Source organism: Salvia hispanica, chromosome 1 (assembly GCF_029641045.1).
Source record: "Salvia hispanica isolate PSC_SH4W2 chromosome 1, Shi_PSC_v1, whole genome shotgun sequence".
Classification (NCBI taxonomy): domain Eukaryota; kingdom Viridiplantae; phylum Streptophyta; class Magnoliopsida; order Lamiales; family Lamiaceae; genus Salvia; species Salvia hispanica.
The window spans coordinates 59,624,540-59,651,922 of NC_142692.1; the positions used below are offsets into that span (position 1 = coordinate 59,624,540).

A 27,383-nucleotide genomic window follows, 5' to 3' on the forward strand; every position below is an offset into this window, starting at 1 on the left:
TGAAATTGAGACTGAACTACCTGATTTGAGGGATTATTAGATGGCTCGAGACAGAACCAGAAGGCAGAATGTAAGGCAGTCATCTGGATATGCTTAATATGAGATGCTTTATTTTGCTTTATGTGTGGCTGAGGAGATAGAATTTTCAGAGCCTGGGTCATACAAGGAAGCAATGAACTGCAAAGAAAGGGACAAGTGGCTGAAAGCAATGATAGATGAAATCGATTCCCTCATCAAAAATGGCACCTGGGTTCTAGTGAACAAAGTGGACGGCAGGAAGTTGGTCAGTTGCAAATGGCTATTTAAAAAGAAGATTGAGTCAGCTGACAATGAGAAGATAAGGTTTAAAGCCAGGTTAGTAGCTATGGTTGCAAAGATGGACTGGGAGCTTGAACAAAATGGAAGATTCTAAGACAACAGGAACACCCATGGCTGTACACTTCAGATTATCTGTGGAGCGGGCACCAAAGGATGAAGAAGAAAGGGTGGAGATGCAGTCAATTCAATATACAAACACTATGGAGAGTGTGATGTATACAATGATTGGAACCAGGCCAGATGTGGCACAAGCTATCAGTACTACCAACAGATTTATGAGCAACCATGGCAGAGAACACTGGCTGGCTCTATGATGGACACTCAGATACCTTAAGGGAGCTGGAAACTTAGGGATTCTATTCAAGCCTGGTGCAAATACTAAAAGTGATGCTTTAATAGGATTCTGTGACAGTGACTTTGCAGGGAGTATTGATACTATAAAGTCTCAATCCGGCTACATATTCACCATGTATGGTGCTGCAGTGAGCTGGAAATCGGGCCTACAAAATTTGGTGGCTCTATCTATAACCGAGGCTGAGTATATTGCCCTTACATCGGCTGTGAAGGAAAGCTTTTGGCTTAAGGAGATTGCTACTGATTTCGGGGTGGAGTAGCAAGCAATACCCATAGGCTGTGACAACAATGGGGCATTGAGTTTGGCGGAGCACCAAGTGTTTCATGAGCGTAGCAAGCACATTGATGTGCGGCTACATTTTGTTAGAGAGGAAATTGAGAAAGGAAGGGTGAATCTCTTCAAGGTAGACACAACAGAGAACCCTGTAGATATGCTCACAAAGCCGCTAGCTAAGGAGAAGTTTGAACTTTGTCTGAAACTGGTTGGCTTGTGCAGATACTGATAATTCCATCTAAGCAAAGAAGGTGGAGATTTGTAGAGATTAATTGCTTAGCTGCAATTAAGTAGTTGATGATTGTGAGCCGTCCGATGGCATAACTGATTTGAGATCAGATCCTAGCCATAGGATCATTTTGTTTTGTTGTTTAGTTAGTTTCAGCATAAGAAAGGGGGTTAGGGCTTTTGAGCAATTCAATTATAATTTTGCCCAATTAGAATCAGTACACAAAAATTCCTCCCAGAAACCTCTCATGATCTCATTCTTCTTCCCTTCCATTTCTTTGTCATCTCCGACCAACAATCTGACATGGGGGCTCGTCGATTATTCCCTGAACAGCCGCTGCTATCCGATCAGCCCTAGTTAATTGGGCTCCCACTGGATTGGACTTTCTTCTCCATCTCACGCAGGCGTCGGAGATGCTGGAGTTCTTTGCCGCACCCAGCCTGCCGGAACAAAACTGCCCAGCACCGTCGCGGTGCTACTCCATGCTCCCAAAGGGATTCATACCATGCATTACCCAAATTGACATATGGATACAAAAAGAGATCCACAATTAATTCAGCCAAGTAATCATTACAAGGACATAGTGATTACGTGTTAGGCAAATTAGTTTCCACTTATGGAGATCAGAAGTCAAAGAAGGTTTCATTGTATGCATGGAATTGTCGAACTATTGCAGCAAGCAATTCTCCTCCTCACATTCTTGTGTCCTTTGCCGTTCGTTGTTTTGGAAACAAATTAAACAACAAACATACATCGAAACACATAGCAAATCACATAACATGAAATTAATCCACATAATCAAAGCCAAAAATTGGTTCTGATACCAATTCGGGTTTGGTGCCCCTTGCACAACAGAAGTCATGCATAAACAAATAAATCATGCACACAGATCTATTTGACCGATTCTGGGATCAATTTATCACATGTTAAACCATTAATTGCATGCTAGAACGCACATAAATCATGCTTAGGAAATAAAACCTAATTCATGATATTCTACGCTTTAGGATTACCGAACAGATTCTCCAAAGAATCGTCGATAGCTTGCGCCTTCTCCATGTGATGATCTTTGAAAGCGTGCAGGTTTTCTCTCGGTCAACGTATGTAATTGGGAGTGTATCCAACTGATCAGAAAGAGATTCCTGAGTCGTTGGTACGACAACCGGGACCTGATTTCAAACAAGTTTCCTCAACCCACTTCTACTGATTAGTATAGTAGAGGTAAGGGTCGAATCCCACAAGGATGGACACGTTCGGATAACTGCGGTGACTTTCCTGGGTGTTTTTGGTTAGCTACCATGCTTGGGTTGAGAATTTACCTAGGCAAGAAATAAAGATGGTACTCTACTAGTTGGCGTGAAAATAACAGGCATGTGGTTGTGTTCGTGATAATAGGAGACAAATTGTCTCAGAGGTATATGAAAAGTAGACAGTTACTAAAAGGGGAAATTTAGACAACAAGGTATATCTGGTGGCTGGTTGGTTTTCTGACAAGTCTGGAAGGTACAACTGAAAAGTAGGGAACAAAAGCAAAAGTAACTTAAAAGTAAAGTGGTCCAAACTAAAGTTGATTTTGACGTTTTCTTCTTCACCAAGCATTAACAGAAATCATATGAACACAAACACCATAACTAAACTCAGATTCATGACTTCAAACTCAAGATCCATAGATTAAAATGCACAAACTTAAAATGAACGGCGAAACTGCAGTTTACCTCTACTGACTAACATGCTAGGTGGTGATTATAGTGCAGAACGAAAGACTCATGCACGAAATTAGACTGAAACAAAACTACAACCTCAGATCAACAACTCCAGATAAGAAAACGCTTAGAAATTAAAAGCAACGACTAGATCTAACTTTCCTAGGTAGAATGAAGCAAACTCAAACCAAAGCGACATACGAAATAGTAACTTCATAACTTAAACGTTTGGATCTTCACCAAGTACTTCAAAAGGCAACAAAGATAAATGTTTGCAACAAATCCAACGACGAAAACAGGTAGATATTAAACTAGAAAGCAAAATAACAATTGTTTTGCCACTCCGGGCGATGATACTGCTATACTACTACGGCAAAGTGGCTGGAACGGTGGGATGATGACTACTCCGGTAGACTTTTGGACGTCAAGTGACCATAGCTGTGGCGAGGAACGAGAGATTGGACAATGCTGAAGGATTGATCTTCTAGAGAGAATTCTACTAAGTGTGTATGAGAACCGAACTTGCGAACTCCCAAGAACCGAACCTTTTCTCTCTCCAAGTGGCTTCTTTTGTAGGGAGGCTTGCCCTTGCTTTTAGGGTAGACTTCCTTCACGATTTGATTTTTCTGCCCTTGTTAATGATCATCCCAGCTATCCTTCTTCTCCATCTCGAGCCTTTTCTCTGGCATGCATCCTGGTCAGTATTGCACCCTTCTAGCGCTCTTTTCACTTGTGTCACCTGAATCATCTCCTACTGATTTGGATCCCTTAATCCTGCACATTTTAGCAACTGTTTTGCAGATAATACATGCATTTCACGAGGGGGGTTTCCTACTGCCTTCAGGGTTTGCTACACGCGGTCACCTTGCCCTAGACATCATGTGGTAGCCTCTTTTCTTTTTTTCAGTGTTTAGTGGAAAGCAGTTCCACTTTGGGGCTTCTAACTCACCTTTTAAGAGGGCTTTCGTGTCTGACCTAAGGGATGGGTTTTTCCTTCATACTTGCATCATCTATACTGACTAGGGGTTACTGGGGGGGTGGTTTCTGTTTTCCGGCATGCCTTATCTCCCTCAATTCCCCTCACCGTCAGTTCGAGGCAGTTAAGTTTTAAGCCCTTTCATAAAAACACTAATAATTCCTTGACCTAAACAAACCCTAAAAAAAAACTAACATGCACTGACTCAAATAACACATATATACATGTCATACTGGCCATTTGCTCCCCCCTCTCTCTTCACAAGTGTCTGCCCCAGATACGGGCTGTGAAGTGAAAATTGGGAATGGCTAGTATGACGGGCACACAATTATAACAAACACATACTATATCTAAAAACTTCTCACACTTAGACTATGCAATAGGCTAAGTGGGAGAGTTTCAGATATATACATAGATTTAACAAAACAGAACAGAATATTACAAAACATGCTATATACACATATAAACTCCTCACACTTAGACTACACGGTAGGCTAAGTGTGAGTTAGCATGGTTATGAAAAAACACAAAAAACATAAACAAGACACATGCACCGAAGTAGCAAACTCTTTACTTCTCACACTTAGACTATTAGATAGGCTAAGTGTTATGAATGGGGTTTGCTCACCTTAAATACACATAATTCTACCTATTTAACAAAAGTAAAAGAAAACAGAAATAAAAGAAAACTAAAAATTAAAAAGAAAACTAACTGGTCAGTTTGGGGGGTCAGTTTGGGGGTCAGTTTGGGGGGTCTGACCCAGTAAAAGAAAACAGAAATAAAAGTAAATACACATAATTCTACCTATTTAACAAAAGTAAAAGAAAACGTTCATCCCGCTCCTCCTTGGCGCAGGGGTCTGTGCAGGTGGTTCCTTTGGTTCCTCTTCAATGGGTTCCGGTTGGTTGTCATCTGCTTCCTCTTGTTCATCACCTTCTTCTTCCTCAGGTTTGGTGGGTGCATCGTTCTGTCCTCCATGTCCACTTGTTCCAGCTGCAGTGCTTTCCTTTCATCTTGCCAATTCCTTTAGGATGCTCTCCATCAGGGTTGTCAGCTTTGCCATCTATGCCCATGATTGTCTATTCTCCTCCGCTAGCTCAGTGACTGCCCTCTCCAGATTTTCTTGCCTCAGCCTTTGCGCTTGGTCGATCTGCCCAGCTTGCCCCTCTTGGACCTGTTGTGCCCTTCCACCAGGGGCTTCTCCCATTGGGTAGAATTGGGGCACTCCTTCTCTGTAGTATACCAAGTTTGTGCGAACGAAGAAGGGTATATCGAACAGGCCAGGAGCGTCGACCATGTACATCGGAGATAGGTCTTCTGCCTCTGTTATGATGATGTTGTTGCGCACGAAGGCTCCTAGTATGTGGCATAGGGACAAGTTCCTAGCTGGGTGGGTTGCTATCAGGTGGCATTGGTAGGCTGTCCAGAATCCCAAATGCAGCCTGCTACCGCGATTAGCGCACCACACCATGTACAATTCAGTCATAGATGTTCTGGCAGCCGAATTACTCTGTCCTAGTAACTTATATCCCAAGTAGAGTTGCACTAGTCTGAGCATGGAATTTTTGAAATGGGTGGATCTGGATGTAGTGGAGGCGAACTGACCAGCATCGGGGTGGGTTAGCTCCTCCCAGGCTTCTTGGGGCTCAATGTCTATGTGTCTCCTCGATACCCCCCTCTCACGAAATTAGACTGAAACAAAACTACAACCTCAGATCAACAAATCCAGATAAGAAAACGCTTAGAAATTAAAAGCAACGACTAGATCTAACTTTCCTAGGCAGAATGAAGCAAACTCAAACCAAAGCGACATACGAAATAGAAACTTCATAACTTAAACGTTTGGATCTTCACCAAGTACTTCAAAAGGCAACAAAGATAAATGTTTGCAACAAATCCAATGACGAAAACAGGTAAAGATTAAACTAGAAAGCAAAATAACGATTGTTTTGCCACTCCGGACGATGATACTGCTATACTACTACGGCAAACTGGCTGGAACGGTGGGATGATGACTACTCCGGTAGAGTTTTGGACGTCAAGTGACCATAGCTGTGGCGAGGAACGAAAGATTGGACAATGCTGAAGGATTGATCTTCTAGAGAGAATTCTACTAAGTGTGTATGAGAACCGAACTTGCGAACTCCCAAGAACCGAACCTTTTATCTCTCCAAGTGGCTTCTTTTATAGGGAGGCTTGCCCTTGCTTTTAGGGTAGACTTCCTACCACGAACCTTTGGGTGGGCAAAGCTTGTTAGAATCGAAAAGGGCTTGATTAGAAAGAAGAGAGAATATCAGTATTAAAAATCTGCACCTTTTGATAAATCAAAGTAGTGCATAATCAATATCGTATGCTCAATGTTATATCAAAAATGATTAAGAAATAACAATCACCGAGACCTCATCTTTCGGGATATAGCATGAAAGACTTATCTCAACTGTTAGATCCTTCAGTACTATACCACACTAGTGTCGTTTATTTTCTAAGGTAAGGAAACATGCAGACTGACACTGCATCCTTTCACGATAACTAGCCAAAGTCTATCTAGGTTGTGAAATTCTATTTCTCTTCTACAAAGGACCGACTACGTCACCTTCTGTGAACATCGTTCATGACCAGTCTACTATGTAGAAAAATTAGACTTATTTGCTTCTTATACATTTAAATGTTTGCAAAACATCTTAAATTGCATAAGCAAACACCAATGCGATAAAATTACTTCTTCTCGCCTTGGGTTAAAAGTGGATTGTAGAGTTTTATTGTATACAAGAAATTCTATCCGTGCAACATGCTCGAAATATGCTTTTAAGTATACCAATCCTAACAGATCCCACCCTGACCTGGTCTGGAGGGGTATAGATCTCATTTTCACTAACTGGTCAGTTTAGTTATAGGTCCTGTTTTTGATAGCAAGTTCAAGTTTTCCAGTTTAGATATAGTTTCCATTTCATTTCACGCCTAGTTTGAATCTTAACCCCCTAAAACGTGGTAGCAAACCAACCCTTTCAACTAGGCCTATCAAAATGGATATCGATATCGGGTATTGGATACCCGATATCCAAACCCGAAAAAGTCAGATAATTGGATACCCGAAACCTGATTTTTCGGGTATCGGATCGGGATCGGGTAGTGAGAATTTTGGATTATCGGGTATCGGATTATCCGATATCCGATCGGGTATACCCGAATTATCCGATTAATCAGATTTATTTTCTAAAATTAATAAATTATATTTTGATTATAATTAAATGTAATATAATTTCTTAACTATAATTTAATTAATACTTAATGGTTAGCATATAAGATATGTAATTTACTTTTTTAATTATATTTTAATTTCATTGACTCGTGATATTTATAATTTTGAATTTTTTGAAGACATTATTGTTAGATCTTGATTCTTATGAATTATTGAATTGTGATATTGATAAAGGATGAATGTTTGAACTTATGAATTTTGATGGTTATTGACTTATTGTGGATGGATGAAAGATGTTAATATGTATAACTTATGATTTTTTTATTTTTCAAAGTTTGTAGTTATTTTCTTTTAAATTCGAACTACTACAAGAATTAGTTATTTTATCTTAAATTCGAGCTACTAGAAGAATTTTGTATTTCTAAAATTTGTAGTTAATTTTACTTGAATATTAGTACTTCAACATTGTATACAATTTGAATTAAATAATATTAAATAAATTCTAAAAGTTTGTAGTTAATTTTCAAAAAAAAAAAAAATCAAAATCACAATTGGGACTGGATACCCGAGTCGGGTATCCGGGTACCCGAAATAAAATTCAGGTCGGGTATCGGGTATTGGATTTTGGGAATTTCGGGATCGGTACCTGAAAATTTCGGATCGGGTATCCGCGGGTACCCAATTTGACAGGCCTACTTCTAACCCTTACTCCACTATACTAGCCAGTAGTAGTGGGCTGAGGTTTTTTTGTTGATAAGAGGGTTTAGGCACAGAGCCAACGACATGATTAGGTCTAGGTATCCTCCTGGCCAGAAAACACAAGGGTTGCCGCCAAATACATTCGTCTGTCACGGCTCATATCGGACGCTACGCGGTCGATGGCTGCGGGGAGTTTATGACTGATAAGTCCAATTTCATGCATCAGGTTATGGGGGTAAATTCAGTGATTTCCAGGGTCTAACACATGTTTTAAGTTCAGGTGTGTAGAGAATCCGCCAGGACTAGGAAATGAAGAACAATATCTACCAAGGAATCAAACGAAAAAGAGAGTGAAAGAGCAACATTCTACATGACCAAGGAGAGCCAGGATGAGTGAAAGAGCAACATTCTAAACTATATCTAAAGAAGGCAGAGAGGATTTCTAGGAACGGAAAAATGGAGAATTCAAGAGAAAGAAGACTCTAGAAGACCAAAGCTTATCCTATAAATAGCGAAGCACTCATCAGAATGAAGAATCGCCTCTTCATACACTCTGGTTTTTAGCTCACACTTTTACACACACTATCTCTACACACTTCGATACAATGGGTTAAATTAGGGCTTTCATCGGGTTTTGTCGTAGCATCGTGGTGTAACACCGTCTTCACGGAGGGCGAAGATACAATTGCTATTTTAATTTCTGTTTTTGTGGTTTTTAAGCCGAGACTTCATCTTGAGAAGCTCGGCGTCTTTTGATCCTGTGTTGAATATCTGAATATTGTTCCTATGGAAGTTTATGTTTCGTTTTGATTTACTTCGATATTGGTTGATGCTATTTACTGATTTTGAATGTTTTTCGCATTTGATTTGTTTAATCGGAGTTGATTTGTGGTTGAATGTTTGAATCAGAGTTGATGGAGATGGGTTTGATCGTTGTTGAGTTCGGATTGCTTGGATCCAGAGTGGATTAAGCGTTTGATGTATGGATCTGAACAGGTTGGTGAATTTCTGCATGGTTATGGATATTTTATTGCTGTTCTGTTTGTTTACTTGACCTAGTAGTGTACATCTGCTTATTTTCTGGTTAATCGTAATTTCCGACGTCCGATTTGGTATGCTCTGTTCCGATCTGTTCTGTTACTCTGTTTTATACATGTTTGTGCTTATTTCGTTGAAAAAGATGAAGATTGTTGTTAGTTAGAGTCAGAAGTTTCGTCACTTACTCGTTGCAGCTTTTCAGCCGTACCTTTCTGTTTTGGGAACATGGTCCCCACTGCATGTTTTTCGTTCTGTCTAATTGTTTTAGGAAGCCCGTTTGCCAGGTCTAGTAAGTGTAGTTGCTGAGTTCTAATTTCTGCTTGATCTTTGATGTACGATGAATGCGTACGTTGTCTTTTCCATTTCCTCGATATAGCTATTAGAATAGGTAAATCTGTTTTTCCCAAGTCTAGTAGTTTAGTTTCACAACCCATAGTTGCGTGGCAGCAGCCAACCCTTTTCCAAGTCCTCTAGATTCCGACTCACGTCCTTTCCTTCTTTGTGGGATCGATCCTTTGCTTACCTATACTAGCCATTAGTCTAGCGGGTTGAGGTTTTTCAGAGTTGTCTGAGAGTGAGTCCAACGACCAGAGTCTGTCCGGTTAGTGATCTCCTACACCCTATGATATCATGTGTATTGTGCTCTCAGCCTGACCATAAAAGACCTTCGTGGAAAGCCAAGAAAGGCCCAAGACGGAGCTCCTGTGGCTGCCACCATGAGTATCACAGGATAGAAGCAGTGGAAGATTACTAGGTCTACAACATAGTTCATGGTTATTTTTATTTGTAAATTCAAATCATCCAATGATATATATGGGTCGGAATTGTTCAATTTATAAAATTTATAATTTTTAGATTTTACAATAAAGTGAAAATTAAGGAATATTTAATAATTAAGAAAAAAATCCAAACACTACACACACACACAACCTGCACACACAATGCACATACAACGACACGCACATTGCACACACACACACTCACGCATGCGCACATGTACACTGCTTGCATATTCGCTCATAGGTCAGAGACTAATACAAATGTGAATTTTGAGACCTCATATTCCGTATATGTCTGTCAACTTATTCTTATCCGATTGAATTTTATTTAAATTGAGAGAATAGCTCGAATGATTTTGACTTACTTTTTTGGTTTCCGAATAAACTTTCATTATTTGGAGTAAATTACTTGCAGATGGGCGGCAATAGCGTCGCACGTAACAAATAGAACAGGAAACAACATCAAGAACTACTAGAATATGCATATACGAAAGAATTTAAGGAAGATCCAAGGCCATTTTCCTGACATCGTCAAAAAAAGCGGCGCCACCGCTTCGGGATCGATTTCCATTCAAAAATCGGTGAGGCGCCTCCAACAGATGATTTATCGAATCTGTCGTGTCGGGATGCACTGCAAACAATCCATAGATAATAAGAAGAAGGAGTATTCCCTCCTTTCTGCTATAATTAGTTTGTTTCTTTTTGTTGCAGAAATTAAAAACCATGTTTATTATTTTAAATGGAGAGAGAATAAAGTAATGCAGAACAAAAAATAGAGAGAAATTTTTTTTAAATAAATAAAAAAAATATTCAAATAAATGATGAAAGAAGTAGGTTCACGCCTACATTTTCTAAGGATAGAAAACACGGTTGAATCGTGACTAGTAGGGATTAAAGAAGCGGGAAAGAAAGGGGAAAACAACAAAACTAGACCAAAGCTCGATATAATAGAAATAGCTCGAATAAAAATTAGAGTATCATTTCGACAATCAACAACTCGAAATGAATGTTATCTCAACAATATTTGAACTCAATAGAAGCAACATTCAGCAGAAGCATTTGAGAGTAGAATACTGTTATGTATGAATACATAATATATTCGAAACATTTGATAGACATTCTTCCCAGTTATGCTCAACACCCACCGCGCTCGTCACCGCTCAATCTGCACATTTTGAAAACAGGGGTTGAGTACTTGATGTACTCATGAACATATGCCAAAACAATTTTATAAAAACCGTTATGTTATGCCACCATTGAGTGAATCTCGGGTTTTACTTTAAAATATCGAGAAAACACTAAAATCATTTCAAGCACAAACTTTCTACTCATCTCCAAGTAATTTTCCACATCGTTTCAAAAACACAACCATTTCTCCTTGAGTTATTTAAGAAACTGCCATATTGATGCACTATTTTTTAGAACTATTAATACCTGCAAGTATACAGAATAGAAATAGTATAGCCAAAGGTCAGTACCGGATATCGATCACGGGGAAAACAAACACACACTGTCTATCTTCTACTAAGACTCAATTACTATCTGGAAGAACCGAAAGATTTTGAAAACTTTTGAAAACTAAAAAAAATTGAAAATAAATAACAACTAATTGCGAATAAATCACAGAGATAAAATATTGAGATAAGAGAATTCCAGGGATGTGTGTTCACATTAATGGTTATACAAATTCCAAACTACAATACCCTAGCACAGTTATTACTTTGATAGGACGAGTCGCCTAGTTTATGCTCATACAATGCAAACGTTGATTACAAGATTAGGGTTGTCAATCCTAACACGTAACACCATAAAGCTCCTAAGACCCTTGAAAAGTCCTCACTCTCAATTAACAGTGTCGTTTTAAAGGAGGCTAATTGTAGCATCTACTAAGTGGATCTAACTCGCTAGAACTCTCTCTCAATTATGAAGCAAGTTATATTAAATCATGCAGCATCAGAATTACTTAGGGAAGAAACAAAGTAAACACAAAACGGATATTAAATAGAAAACTGGAATTGTATAACCAAAGTCGTTACTAACACATCCCTAGAATCCTATGAGTTTAGTTACACATAGTGAAATAAGCTAAACACATAGATTGAAGGGAAAACAATTTGAACATAAAACTAAAGCAAATAAAACCAGTAGGTTGAATCCTTGTCGTTCTTGATGTTCTTGAAATCCTTCTTCAACTCCTTGCACAATGACGTATTCTAGCTTTTAGTCTGGAAATTATTTTGCAAAAAGAAGCTCTAATTTGATGAAGCTTGAGGTCCTATTTACTGGGGAAAGTCAATCCTCATTGTAAAAGGAAAAGATCTTCAAAATATGGTAAATCTTGGAGCAGATCTAGGGCGAATCGGATTCGCCGCCTTTCTCCGGCGGACCGCCGCACCTTGGCCGGCGGTCGCTACATTGGATTTCAGAGACTCTGTCCTTTCGGCGGCGGACCGCCGCATGACTCCCAGCGGTCGCCGGGCGAGACTCGATTCCAAGCCTGAGTTTCTGAGGCGGGCCACTGCATAACTCTGACCGCCGGGCGCCGGCGGTCGCCCCACAACTTTGCGGCGGTCGCCGGTTGCCATCCGAACTCCAGATTTCCAGACTTTGCGTTTTGACTCCCTTTTTCGGCTCAAATATGCACATTTCTTACAAAACACGTCAAAATACCAAAATAGATAAAATATGCAAATAATCGACATGTAAAGTGACTTTGACATAAAAAAGGACCAAATAATGGCCTTAAAACCGTGCAAAATCCGAACGTATCACATATCTGTTCTTTAGGGTGCCGTGTAAGGTGACCACTTTCCACGAGCATGAAAACCGGCCAACCCATTCGAAGACTCACGGTCCTCATCATGTACACTAGTCCGAGTAGGGACGTACCCTTTCTAAGACCGAATTCGGTTTAACTCATAGTAGGGACTCACTCCCCACTAAGCAATCATCAACATCATCATCTCAACAACCTCAACAACATGTGAAACAAAAATATGTCCACAAATTCTCATCATATCAACAAAATAGAGAAATTCACTAGCACTCAATAGGTATACTTCGCAACAATCAAAATCACTTTCGCTTTAAGCGTACATAATTACATATCACATCATCACGTAATAAAATTATAATTGCAAATCATAGGCATTACGTCACATAAAATGATACTCGAATCGATATATTAAAACTAAAGCTCTTGAAAGTATTTAGTTCGAAAGCCCACCTCGTTCTTTTAATTTTTTGAATTTGAATTCCTTACTTCGACTTTAATTTTGTTTGCAGAGAATGTCTTCCTTGAAACCATGCTTCACTTTTTTTTCATTTATTTTCGTGGCCGCCCGAGCTTCCTATCTCCATCGACCCAACACTAGAAGTTAATCTTCAACTCATTCTTTAATTGTTCTGTTCCAAACTCCACCAAATTAACATTCTAACCCAAAGTGAAAATAATGATCAACCCCAAACATTTGAAGAAGTTGCCCAAGAGAAATCAAGCTTCAGATCGTCACTTAATCAAGTATGCAATCCATTGCTTCAACAATTAAATAAAATCCAACCGACTCATTGTTCATTTGATAAATAATTGGCCCATAATCTCCATTCCCATCTCTCTTTCGCACATTCTCTGTCTTCTCTTTCGGTGGCGCCGCTGCTCTCCTTTTCACGACGGTGCAGCGCCAATCTCTTCGACTGATCTTTCTCTCCCAAATCCTCCACCTCCAAGCAGTCTCAAATTCATCTCATATCTCTCTCTCGAACTCCTGTCTCTTCCTCTCCTCCGCTCTCTCTCATTGCCACTCCTCCGTCATAGTTTCCATTGCAGCCGAGCCTGCTGCAGCTGAGTTCAGCCCGGTGCTGTCCGCCACCGCCATCGCCGCCGTCACCTCCACCGTCGCCGCTTTGAGCAGCCGCTGCTGTTAGCACACCGGATGCCAGCGCCGCTGCTCCCTCAACCGACATCTCCCTTCATCTTCACTTGTTGTCATCTACATTTTATGTCACCACTGCTGCCGATGTCGCGACGCAGCAGGAGCTGCTGTAGTCACAATGCAGTTGAAGCCTCCGGCCTCCTCCTTCTCCCTCGTGCGGTTTTATGCCGTCATCTCCAGCCATCACTGGACAGCCTCGGTTCGCTGCCGCTGACTGTTCCAGTGATGAAATGGCAACTCTCTCCTGTGCGACTAATTTCCTCTTAGCAGGACATAAAATTACCATGTCCGCCCCCTTCGTTTGCCCCGACGTCGGCCAGAAAATAAAAAAAAAATTGTCATTTTCTCCCTAAACCAACCTACCAATATTTATTTCGACCCATCCGTTTATAAATCCTGGATCCGCCACTGATTGTATTATGTTAGATGAAGACTGATTTGTTCCTCTTTTTAGGCGATGCATATCATGGCCAAAACCGATTGTTGAGAGGAGTAATACATGGGTTTTCACATCAACACAACTAGGGCTAGAAAAAAAATAGTAGTATGTGAATTGGGCTCAAACAAATGGATTTCGAATTGGGCTAACAAGATTAATTGCTCTAGGCCCAAAAATGAAGTTGACATTTAATTACATTTATTGTACGTGTATTGATATATAATTATACTCCATTCATCTCATTCTAAGTGGCACATTTTTCTTTTTAAGATGTCTCACTCTAAACGACACATTTTTAAAAATGGAAATATCACTCTTCTACTTTTTCCATCTCTCTTACTTTATCCTCACAAAATAACACTACATAAAATCACGTTCAAAAAAGTAAATGTTCTACTTAGAGTGGGATGGATGGAGACTTGGAGTATTTATTTTTACTCTCACACTATATTTATATGATATATTGATTCGATTTTATAATTTAGGCAAAACCACTACTTTTTAATATTTTTCGACCAACCTATTTACACAATATTACGAGGGTGGACAAGTTGCTTAAAATTTAAAGAGGATAAAAAAAATTAATACAGTTCGATCTTCACCTATTTGTTCTCATTTCATATATGGTTAGAATTAATATTTTTCACGTAGAACATGAATTCACGTTATAATTTAATTGGCTTTAAGTTAAAACCAAAATATTTGTAAAATCATAAAAGTTGATGCAACCTAGTTAGTTGGGAGGATTCAATTTATTAAATGTCAAACAATTATTTCTTTCATTTTTGTATTTTTAAATTGGAGAAAATTAATTTTGAAGAGAATAGTTTTGTACGTGGTAATAATAGAGATTATAGAAAGAACACATAGACACAAAATACAGATTTAAGATCGAATATTACGATTGATACACATGTGTAGCTAGGTTCTTCTCATGCTTGGGAGATTAACTTTATTTATACCGTCCCATAGTAGATGTCACACTTGGACGATAGCATGAGATTTTAGGAGATGTTATTTTATGTGTTAAGTGGTGAGAGAAATACTCCATCTGTCCCATTAGAAATGCAACGTTTTCCTTTTTCGGTTGTCCCACTAAAAATGAAACGTTTCCTAAAATGGAAACATCACTCTCTCTACTTTTCCCTCTCTCTTACTTTACTCTCTCTTCATTAACTCACAAAACAACACTTGCATAAAATCCTGTGCCGGAAACCAAATGTTTCATATTTATTGGGACGGAGGGAGTATAATTTTATAATTGATGTGAGAGAGAACTTTTTCTTAAAAAGGAAATGTGACATCTTTTGTCAAGACTGCACTTGCTAAGGATAGCACAGTCGGGAAACCGTGACTAGGGGCGGGGGTATAAGAAGCGGGGAAAGAAATAGGGGGAAAATAAAATAAATTCAAACATTGGTTGGAGACAGGACTAATCAAGTGCTGATAGATAGAGGAAAAGATACTCGCTTATGAAAACTCGAGTAATTATTTGTAAAAGTTTTCAAAATACCAGAGTTTTGAACAAAATAGACTAGAGTCTTTTAAGATGCACAGCGGAAGGAAAAGAACGCGGTTCATGTACCTCCGAGAGTCCTAATCTGATTGAATTAAATGTATTGTCTCAATAGCACTTCTTCCACCACTTCACTGCTCAACCTGCACATTTAGAAATATATGCAGGGCTGAGTACAAAAGTACTCAGTGAACATATTGCCGAAAAATACAAATATACATTTGAAAATATTGTCAAGCCATTATCACAGTAATAGTCAGGGGTTTTATTAAAAAGACCTGAGCTTACTAAAAATCATTTTTCGATTGCAGTCCATTTTCTTTCTGTATTTTGCCATATATGATCATCTTGTGCCGTAGAGATGGTGTTCTCTCACGGTCACATTAACAATCTTGTGCCGTAGAGATGGTGTTCTCTCACAGTCACATCAACATTCTTGTGCCGGGAAAGTGGCCACCTTCCTCGGTCACCAGACCTGCCCTCTGGCCATAGGTCTCCTGTTTACACTAGTTCGAATAGGGACACCACCCTCACTTGGACCCGAATTCGATTCATATATCATCATTCATAACTCACTTGGCCTCACGCTAAAACAGATAGGCATCATACATAAAACATTTTGGCAAGACAACATCATTTAAAATAAACAACGAACATATGTTCGAGTTTTTCATAAATATCGCTTCAAAAATAATTTGCATTTTTATCCATATTAGTATGTAGGATATAAAAGCTCACCTTGTTTGCTTTCAAAGATTTTCACAAATAATTCTCTATTTCTCAATGTTACCTTCCTCCAGGTTCTCCCTTTTTTGGAAACAAAATACAAGCTAAATTTAGCTTCAAGAATAAAATATGATAGCTTGATGACATGCATCTTATTCCATGCTTCTTCTTCTACGTATCTTAGGTTCCATAATTAAGTAGACCCATACTAAGATTTAAAAATTTACTTTAATCATATTATTTAAAGAAAAGCAATGTGTAAAAATATCAATTGATATTTCGAAACTGGTCAAGACATCCTATTTCATTTTAAGCCCAATCAACAAATAAATTCAGAAATGGATTATTTTTCAATTATCTACTGCAGGCATTATTATTTAAAAGGGATTGGGCTCAGATTTATTTCTCACCTCTTTAGCCCAAACGAATAAAGATTAATTCATTAAGAATAGAACTCATATATATAAATACCCAAATTCATTATCTCCCTCATCATTCAACCTAACCTTAATTAGATTTGAGAGAAGCTCATCCCACTCCCTACCTGACGCCACCGTCGCCATCCTGCCGGCGCAGCCCCCGGCGGCGTCTCTCCGATTCTCCCTCTCCTCTCTCTCTTTCCCCCTCCTCTATCTCTCCCTCTCCCTCTCTTGGCTCCGCCGCCACCGCCCTCACTCTCTCTCGGATCCGCCGCCGCCGCCACTGTGCATGCACAGGCGGTGGCTTCGGCCTCCTCCGTTCCTCGTGCTGCCGGAGCAGCTTCCCGGCGCCACTCCAGCCCTGGCCGCTGCCTCCTCACCAAATCCCGAGAGGTAAATTAGGGAAATTCCATTCTGTTTCCTTTTTGGTTTTATTTCTAAAGATTTGATCTTTGATTTAAAAGTTCGGTGTGTAACTTGTAGATTTGTCAAGATTGTGAATTTCTAGCAGTCATGGGGTGTGGGGCTGCCCTTGTCGTCTCCGGGCTGCTGAAGAGCCTTCGCCGGAAACCCGACAGATTTGTACTAACGAGATAAGCTTTCTCATTCTTTCTAGTTATTAAGGTAGTAGGATTCTATTTTGGTTCTATTTATGAATTTGGTGAATTGTGAGTATTTTTCTAGCTACTTAGAAGAAGACTTGATAGTGAAACCTCTTGTTAATCTTGCTGTGTTTTGTTAATGTTACTTGGGCAGATTCTACTCTCACTTTATATATGCATATGCTTGTACATATATGAAAGAAAAGAAAGGTTTGGGGCTTACCTTTTTGATGTGAGGAAAAAGTGTTGTTGGATTGGAGACTTAATCCTACAAGTATCTGCAACTCTCCCTCTATCCGATGCGAGTATGAACTCCTCTATTCTATGTGAGTATGGAAAGAATTTGTGGAATGTTTGACAGTGATGGGTTTCCTAAAGTGGAAAGGCTGGGCTTTTTATACTTGCTATTTCTTTGCAAGTTACTATGCAAGTGGAGGGGGTTTAACATTGGGGAAGATTTAACATGGGGGAGGTTTTACCTTGGGGAGTTTTACTGCCAAAAATCTATTCAAAGATTGTGTTTGGATTTGGGGTAACTATGCTCCGTCGATCAATTCTACTCAATCTACTATTGGATTTGATATCTTATTTGTTTACATGGCATAATCTATTTCGTCAAATCTTGTGATGAAATCTTCAAAGATTATATGCATTAAATGCACACAACCCACTTGCAAATTCTTACTTATATCTCATCATATTTTATTCGATATAATACGTGAATCTTCATAAATGAATGCCTAGGTAAATCTTTGAGAAAATCTTCAAATCCATATTGCTACTGTATATTTTGATCTTGGCATTAAGTCCAAGATCTTATATGATTTCTACTAATTTTTCCCATTTTACGGAGGAACATTCATTTGCGGATGTCGGTGACGTGTTGGACTTTGTTGGGATGTGAACAGTGTCGTCAAATGGGCTGCCCGAGACTTGCACGTCTTTTGCTTCCGATTGTAATAGGCTAGGCTTTGATTATTTTGTAATATTGGACTTGAGTCATGTATCGGATATTAAAATTTTCTTTGAATTTATTCTTTGGATAGTCAATGAAAATAATTGCTAAATAGCACAAAAGTTTATTAGATGTCTCGTCTATATTTTCGTAACTCAATGTAAGATTCTTTTAAATTTTAGTGTCCCTTTGAAATATCTAATATTCGCTGTATCATTCTTTTATTTAATGTTGTAAAATCCTTTCAAAGTTTTGGGTTGTTACATCTTTTGTGGGAAAATCTAAAAAGGAAAGTGTGACATCTACTATGGGGCAGAGGGAGTAGTAAATTGTCGAATAAAACCACAAAGTTTGGTAATTTTTAAAATCGATCAATAATATCATGACTTTGATACTTTTTTAATTGTTTGATTGATGTGAATTCAGAGAAAGTTATGTTTATATGTCATTTACTTTATTAGACACTTTTGAGAGAATAAGATTTAAGTAAATTTAATGTAGTAAAAAATTTAATGTAGGACTATATTAATTATATCTTGTATTATTATAGGTGAAAAATTAGGTGTATTTTTGCCGTATCAAGAAGCGTCACAAGCACCCCGAAGAATGCGGGTACATTAATTAGACCTAGTGTTATTATATGTGATAAATTAGGTACACTTTTATCGAATCAGTCGTGTCAGTAAACATCGTAAGGATCCCAAAGATCGCGGACACATCCTTATATACTTTAAAAGATAAATGGAACATATAAGTTAGTTGGATTTTCAAACTAAAAATGCTAGGATTTATATTTTTTTGGGTTTTTCAATTTCAATTTTCATTAGTTGACTTCGAAAACTCAAGAACGTGATAAGACCTCAGTCGATTGATTCAATTCATAAAATGTCAAGCAACATTTTCTTTTGATTTTTTCCTTTTTTACTGAGCAAAATTTCAAAAAGAGAAATGTTTTGGATGTGGTAAATAGAGAATAAAAAGATTATCCAATATATAAAAAAAATACATAAAATAAAAAGCAATAGATTAAGATAGATCAAAAAATTTGGTCAACGTTTAGTCATTCTGCAAATTTTAAAAACAGTCAATTATATCAAAACTTTGATATCTTTTTCAATTATTTCATTGATTTGATTTATGAATAGTCATAATATTCTCTTTTCATAAAAATGTACAAATTCTAATAAACAATCAGTCATTTCAAAAAGCGCCGCAAGCATCCCGAAGGTTGCGGGTACATTAATTAAACCTTGTAAGTACTGTATAAAATTTAAATTTGTATATTTTTATGAAAGGATAATACTTATGATCATTCGTATCGAAAAGCACTGCAATCATCCCGAAGATTGCGGGTAAATTGAATAAACCTTGTACGTACTCTATAAAATATAAATTGGTACATTTTTATGAAAGGAGAGTACTTATGGCCGCAAGCATAGCAGGTACATTGATTAGACCTTATAATTATTATATAAAATATAACTTTGTACATTTCTATGAAAGGAGAATATTTATCGCCATCCATAATATGATCACATAACAAAGTGCAAAAAGCATCCCGAAGATTGCGGGTACATTAATTAGACCCTGTAAGTACTATATCCCGAAGATCGCGGGTATATTAATTAGACCTTGTAAGTAGTATATAAAATTTAAATTTTTACATTTTTTTATGAAAGATGAATATATATAGCCATCCATAATAATGATCAAATAACACTATTATTTAGCATTTTGGCTTCAAATCACACATAATTTATCACAATTTAAATTAATAAAATTATTGAAAAAGAACTATATCCCATCTTTTAATCTACTTTCTCAATTATCAACTCGTCTATTCAAAGCTATTTGCCTCAATTATAAACACTCCTCGTCAAAGCTATTTGCCGCAATTAAAACTATTTGCCTTAAACTAAAATAGAAAAAAAGTTAAAAGCAAAAATTGCCTCAATTAAACCTATTTGACCTTATCACTTTGACCTTATCCCTTTCGACTAAATTGACTCATATCTCTACATAAACATTAAAGCCACAACTTAACCATATCTATTCCATTTACCTTTATATAATTATCATACTAAAGTTCAAAATTACTCTAGTATATTTTTCTAAAAATACTTTTCAGTTTATATTGTGTGTTACCTTCTGGTCCTAAACTATATGTTTTGATTCATATTTAACGGTTCTGTCAAAAGTAACAGTATTTCGCATTTTGACTTTATGAAGTGTTAAATATGGACATAAACATAATTAAAAGTAGTTGACACTTAATTTATCACGGAACCGTTAAATATAAACCAAAACATATTGTTTATGACGAAAAGCTAAATACACATTTAATGAATTGGACCAATATATATTTTAGGCAAACAACCAATTTCGGACTTTAGTGGATGATTATGTATATAAATACATACGCATCCTTGTGTGTCAGTGTGTGTATGTTCATTTATTCTTCACAATACAAACTGTTCTATCATTTGTAAACTTGGTAACTTGATTTTGTAGGAAAAGAAAAGCAATGGCGAGAAGGATCATTGTGCTCAGACCGAGGGTTGAGGATGGAGTTGTGTACATGGATTGCATGAAGAATCATGCAGCACATCTCGGACTTCACGCGGTCGATGGCTGCAGGGAGTTCATGGCCTCCGCGCCAATCCCAGATAATCCGGAGGCGGAGCTGACCTGCGCCGCCTGCGGCTGCCATCGTGATTATCACAGGATGGTAGCAATTGAAGATCTTTAGGTCTTCAACATATTTCACATTTTTTCAATTTCAAAATTTAAATAATCCAATGCATTTTGTGGGTTGGAATTGTTCAATTTGTTTCATAGTAATAATCAATTGGAAATTTTAATATTGCAATGCACATGTGTAAGGTTAGAATTTTCGTTTCATTTTCAGTTTGGATATTTTTTGTGATTTTATTAAATAAATGTATCTTTCTAAAATACCAAAATGTTGATGTGGTATGTGTATTGATATCATGGATGTCAAGAGACAAGAGATTATATAGAAATTAACTACTACCGTTATATGTCTCTTCATGAATATAATATAGATTAAGGATGTTTTAATTTTTCTTAATGGTTTCTTCGCATATAAAACGACTGATTTTGGTGTTTTAATTCTGTAATATTTGTAAACACGGTATAGATTTGTCCGTGATCTCCGGATGCTTGTAGTGCTTCACGAAAAATTTTATGGAATAAATGCATCATGTTAAAATATCAAAATGTGGTTTTGTGAGTATTGATATAAGCATATCAAGAGATTTAAAGAAATTAACTGGTACTACCCCATATGTCACAATATTTGATTGATTAATTAAGGGATAAGTTATTTAAATCATAAAGGTTAATTAAATTATGATCAGTTCCGCAAGATTTGTAAACAAAATATTAAATTAAAATGTTTAAATTATTCATAATGGTTTCATTTACGTCCAAAACGACATATTTTAGTGATGTTAAAGACATGGTATTTTCATTAAAAGTATAAAAATTTATCAGCGATTATCGGGATGCTTGCAATGCTTTCCAACACGACTGATTCGATAATTGTAAAACGACAGATTTTAGTGGTGTTGAAAACATGTTTTTTTTAAAGTATATAGATATGCCCATAATTTTCGGGATGCTTGTGGTGTTTCCGAACACAATTGATTTTATTTTATAAATTTTTCATCTTAAAATATCAGATTTGGTATATGTATTGATATCATGTATATCAAGAGATTATAAGGATATCCCATTTTATATCCCAACATTTGATATTTCGTTTAAAATCATGGCCACCCATAATAATGATCAAATAACACTAGTATTATTTAGTATTGTACTCATACATAATTTTCCATAAAACTAAATTAATGAAATAATTGAAAAAATTTAAAATTTATGATACACTAATTACCTAGTTTTAAAAATTGTAGAATGATCATAAACTAATCAAACTTCGTGATTTTCCATCAATTTGTCTTCAATAAATCAATCTCCCAAGCATCAGAAAACTTCTACGTAGCCTCGGCCTGAGAGCTTATGAGAAATAAATCGTAGAAGAGGGCGGTGCATGATTTCAAACGGGGAAAATGAATTGGAACTTTAATATCCGTGTTCTTGTGGAGGTTCGAATAGGCTGCCAGTGGACACAAAGCTTCAACGGAGGGGAATTTCGTTGGATTCTAGCTGTAGGTGTTGTAGTAGGCCGAGGGTTGAGTCCAGACTTCATCTGTTTGTAAATGGCGAGGCAGCAATGTGTTTGGAGTCACTTTGCCACGTAGTTTCCACAAGTGTGACCTGATGGTGGATTTCATGACATGCCTGCCGCATGTTGTGCGACCAAGGAGAATTGGGTTCAATGGAGACTTTCGGATGCACCATCGATGAAAATTAATACCGATGGAGCATTTCACTTGTCGACACGGTGTGCAGGAGGAGGGTGATGTGGTGAGGGATCTAATGGTGATATTTTGGCAGCTTTTGCTTCGGTTTCGAAGGCTGTGTCAGGACTTGATACAGAAGTCGTGGCATTATGGGAGGGTCTGATTCTTGCTAAAATTTTTGGAACTAACATACGCATTGAATAAGACGCTGAGTTGTTGGTTGGGTGGTTGCGGTTGGGTCAGTTGGGATCAATGGAAGTTCGTCAAGGCTTGGCCAGAATAAGGGGGGATTAGAAAGACATAGAGTGGAAGGTATCGCATATCCTTAGGGAAGGTAACAATTAAGGCAGATGATCACCTGGCTGACTTGGGTATTCGTCTGGCATCGAGTTCGTACGTCACTAAAGATTCGGCTCCAGCTCATGTGAAGGCTTTGTGCAGATTGGATCAACTCGGTTTCCCCAATTTTAGGTTTTGAGACCACCTCCATTGGTGACACTACACACAATGTCACTCACAAAAAACAAAATAAGTACAATTAAAAAAAATTCTAAAACAAAAAAAACCAACCGCCCCTCATGAATGAGGAGCACCCTGCCGCCACCAAACAAATTGAGGGGCACATGCCACATGTCATAATATTAATGGCTGAATATTGATTTCTTTTTTCTTTTTGTTTTTTCACTTTTTATTATTGATTTATTTTATTACTTATTATTGGACTACATGTATGTTGTAATAAATTTGCACAATAACAATATAATTTTACATCACATTTTCAATCTTGAAAATTTTGCACTACATTAAATTTTGATTGTTTTATTAATTATTATTTTTTTATTCAATGATTATTATATTTATCTCTATATATCTTTTCAAATATCATGTGAATTATTCTTCCAAAAAAATCATGTGAACCACTCTTCCATAAAATGACATCTGACTACTTCTTTTTTTATTATTTTATTTTAATTTATTATTTTTTACTATTTGCTACTACATTGTGCTTCACTTTTCTATATATATCCCACTTAACATATACAATTCCTCACAAAAGCAACAAAATCCTCCAAATTATCGCCCTTTCATTCTTGTTTTGATAAATTTGGTTTTATGGATCCAAATCATCCAGATTATCGCTCTTGTTTCCCAAACTATTTTAATTCCCAAAATTATCAACAATCATCAGAATATCCAAGTTCGCAAAATTTTCCAAATTTTGCAACACCTTATCAGAATCCCCAATCATTTTCAAATCCCGAGTATTCACAAAACTTTGAATTATCTCCAAATCTAAGCCAAATTCCTACATCTACTGAAATTCTCACATCAAACAATGTCGTCCAAAACTTGTTCGGAGATGCCCAACAAGAGAACAAAAAGAAGAGGAGCTCAAACAATGTAAGTTGGGTTGTGAAAGAAGATTTAGCACTTATGTCTTCTTGGGTCCATGCAAGCGTAGATAGTGTGCGTGGTAAACATCAGAAGGGAGATGCACTATGGGTACGTGTGAAAAACTTGTATCACGTAGTTCAAGCAGAAAATCCAGCTGAAATTAACAAAAGAAATGTGGATTCTATGAAGAGTCGATGGAAACGACTTAACGAAAATGCAAACAAATGGGTGGCTGCTTGTAGAGAAGCAAACGCGCGAAGGAGGAGTGGAATGAGCGACCAAGATGTTGAGAATGAAGCTCATAGCATCTACCAAGGAGGAGGCGGCAACAAATTTCAAGATTTGACAGTGTTTAATGAAGTTATGAGCAAACATCAAAAGTGGAGTATTCATGATACAACACAGGTATTTCCTCCTGACAATGAAAATGTTGGTTATGAACAGGATGGTAGCAATTCAAAGAGGACAAAGACTTCTGAATCTGGCGAGTATACTATCCCTTCAAATCCGGAAATTCCTACATCTGGCCATTCAACTAGTTCTCGGCCTATGGGCAGAGACAAGGCAAAAAGAAAAGGAAAAAGTAAGGTAACACAATCTGATTCTACTAATGCTCAAGTTGCTGCAGAACTTCATGCACTAAGGCTAGCTAAAGATAATGAGAACGAACTAGTGAAGGCTCGACTGCAGATAGAGCGTGAAAAGCTGGAAAAGCCCTCTATGAAGATGTACCAAAAAATGTTGATCAAGTTGTTGGACAAAGATCACTTGTCCCCAGAAGATCAAGCGATGAAACATCAACTAATGGATATTGTGTTTAAAAAATGAATGATTTTAGTTTGATATGAGTTTGGTGTGATAATAAGTTATGTAAGACCATCGTTTGGTGTGACATTAGTTTAAGTAATATTAGTTTGGTGTGCTTTTAATATGTAATGTTAGTTTGGCGTATGTTGGTGTGATCTTTGTTTGCACTTTATGTAATATAAATTTGTGTAATATTAAGTTTATGTGATATGGTCACATGCATCTTCTGGAAAAGCAATTGAGATGTCACAATTATTATTTCTTTATCACATGCATTTTTTTAGATATGATTTTCGTGACACATGCATTTTCCTGCAAAAGTATTTGAAATGTCACAAACATCATTACTTTATCACATGCATTTGCAGATATGAATTTGGTGCTACTTGCATTACAAAAGCTTTGAAATGTCACATGCATCACAGTGTCAACCAAATGAGTTGTCATCGCATGCATTATCCTGCAAAAATTAGATATGTCACATGCTTTACTGCAATTGTGTGTTACATGCTTTACAAACATCACTTCTTTATCTGACAAAAGTTTTGAAATGTCACATGTATCACAGTGCCACTCAAACGTTTTGTCATCGCATACATTATCATGCAAAAATTAGATAGGTCACATGCTTTACTGCAATTGTGTCTCACATGTCTTGGCGTTTAGTGTCACATGCAAATTTATTTAGTCTATACATAGCTGGTGGAAATTTTTTGAAGATACCACCAAGTACTCATTCCACCTCCAAAAAATGTCTTCTGGTGAAAACTCATCAGTTTCATCGGATTCAAGTTCTGATGATTCAAATATCATAGCCCTCAATGAATGGGAGGAACGAGTTTCTCAACAAAATCATCAAATCTATACAATTGTTGAGAACATGTTATCCGCCAATCACAATCTAATTGTGGGGGCTCAAGCTTCTACAGTTAGAAAAAGGTATTGTGAAAGGCAACGCGAGATTGGTGCTGAGCGTTTGATCAATGACTACTTTAGTCCCAACCCGACATATGGGCCAGAGGTCTTCCGACGCCGATTTCGCATGCACAAATCTGTATTCCTTCGGATTGTAGAAGCTGTTACTGCTAATGATGAGTATTTTCAAGAGAGACGCGATGCTACAGGGAGACAAAGTTTGTCATCGTTACAGAAATGTACCGGAGCTATGCGGGTGCTGGCGTATGGGACATCATCCGATGTCGTTGATGAATATTTGCGGATGAGTTCAACGGTGACGAGAGATTCTCTAATACATTTCGTTGAAGGTGTTATCTCATGTTTTGGTGCCACATATCTTAGAAGACCTACTGAACAAGATCTCGCTAGACTTCTATATGTAGCAGATCAACGTGGGTTTCCAGGCATGATTGGGAGTATAGACTGTATGCATTGGGAATGGAAGAATTGTCCTAACGCATGGGCTGGACAATATACAGGGAGAAGTGGCAAACCAACGATCATTTTGGAAGCTGTTGCATCATACGACTTATGGATATGGCATGCATTCTTTGGAACTCCAGGTTCGTGCAATGATATTAATGTACTCCATGGGTCTCCTGTTTTTGATGATGTCTTAGAAGGTCGAGCACCATCTGTTAATTACGTAGTAAATGGTCATCAGTATAATAGGGCATATTATCTTACTGATGGCATATACCCTGCATGGGCTGCATTTGTGAAGTCAATTGCTTCTCCACAAATTCAAAAGCATAAGTTGTGTGCTCAATTCCAAGAGTCTATCAGAAAAGATGTTGAGCGACCATTTGGAGTCCTACAAGCGCGTTTCGCATTTTTGCGAAGGCCATGCCTTGTCTGGGACAAGATGTTGATGGGAAAAATTATGATTGCTTGTATAATCATGCATAATATGATAGTAGAAGATGAACGTGATACATATCAAAATTATTATGATCCTACTGAGTTTTTTGAAGATACACCTACAAGAGCACAAGAAGGAAATGCTGAAGCTTTTTGCTACTCTACTCAACGGATTGGGAGTTTGTTTTCTTATATAACAAATCGAGATCAACTCCGCAATAGAGAAGCTCATATTGCCCTTCGAGATGATTTGATTGAGCACATTTGGGATAAATTTGGCACAAATAGTTGAATTTGTAATGTTTATCTTTTTTAGTAATCTTTCTTATTTTTCACTTTAGTTTGTAATTTGGTTTGTTTATTTTCTATTATTGTACCGTATTTCTTTTATTTGTGTATTTTTATTATATTGTACTTCACTTATATATGGATGTGTAATAATTTTTATTATAAATTTGAATTATAAAATAATTTATATAATTTTATATGAGTTTTTTAATATATTTGAATAAATATAAAATTTATATTGATTGAAAGTATATGAAAAATAAAATATGTATTGGGGTTGAGTTGGAGTCATTGATGGAGGTAAAAGTTTTAATAAGTTGGGGGTTGAATATGTGGATGAAAGAGAAATGATTATTTAATTCAAAAGTTGATTGGGGTTGGGTTGGGTGAGTGTCACCAATGGGGATAGTCTGATGAGAGTCCATTGCTTGTTCCAAGTTCTATGATGTAGCCTCCTGATAGTCTAGTTGGTTGTTTTACTTGACAGTCCACTTTTGAGATTGTACGCTAATGATATGAATGGGATGA

General features: G+C 37.3%; 1 protein-coding gene and 1 long non-coding RNA gene across 2 annotated transcripts; both read left to right on the plus strand.

The window, feature by feature from the left end:
- The first annotated feature begins 16,601 nt into the window (after positions 1-16,601).
- LOC148934236 (uncharacterized) lies at positions 16,602-18,296 on the plus strand. The gene is made up of 2 exons (XR_016128628.1): positions 16,602-16,995; positions 17,086-18,296. It is a non-coding gene; the product is annotated as an uncharacterized LOC148934236 (long non-coding RNA).
- Positions 18,297-25,500: 7,204 nt separating this feature from the next.
- LOC125189833 (uncharacterized) lies at positions 25,501-26,957 on the plus strand. Its single transcript, XM_048087062.2, has one exon. The coding sequence runs from the start codon at positions 25,501-25,503 to the stop codon at positions 26,857-26,859; it is 1,359 nt and encodes a 452-aa protein (XP_047943019.2). The 3' UTR covers positions 26,860-26,957.
- Positions 26,958-27,383: the final 426 nt, after the last annotated feature.

Coding starts and splice junctions, on each gene's coding strand:
- LOC125189833 (XM_048087062.2), top strand. CDS start 25,501: ATGTCTTCTGGTGAAAACTCATCAGTTTCATCGGATTCAAGTTCTGAT.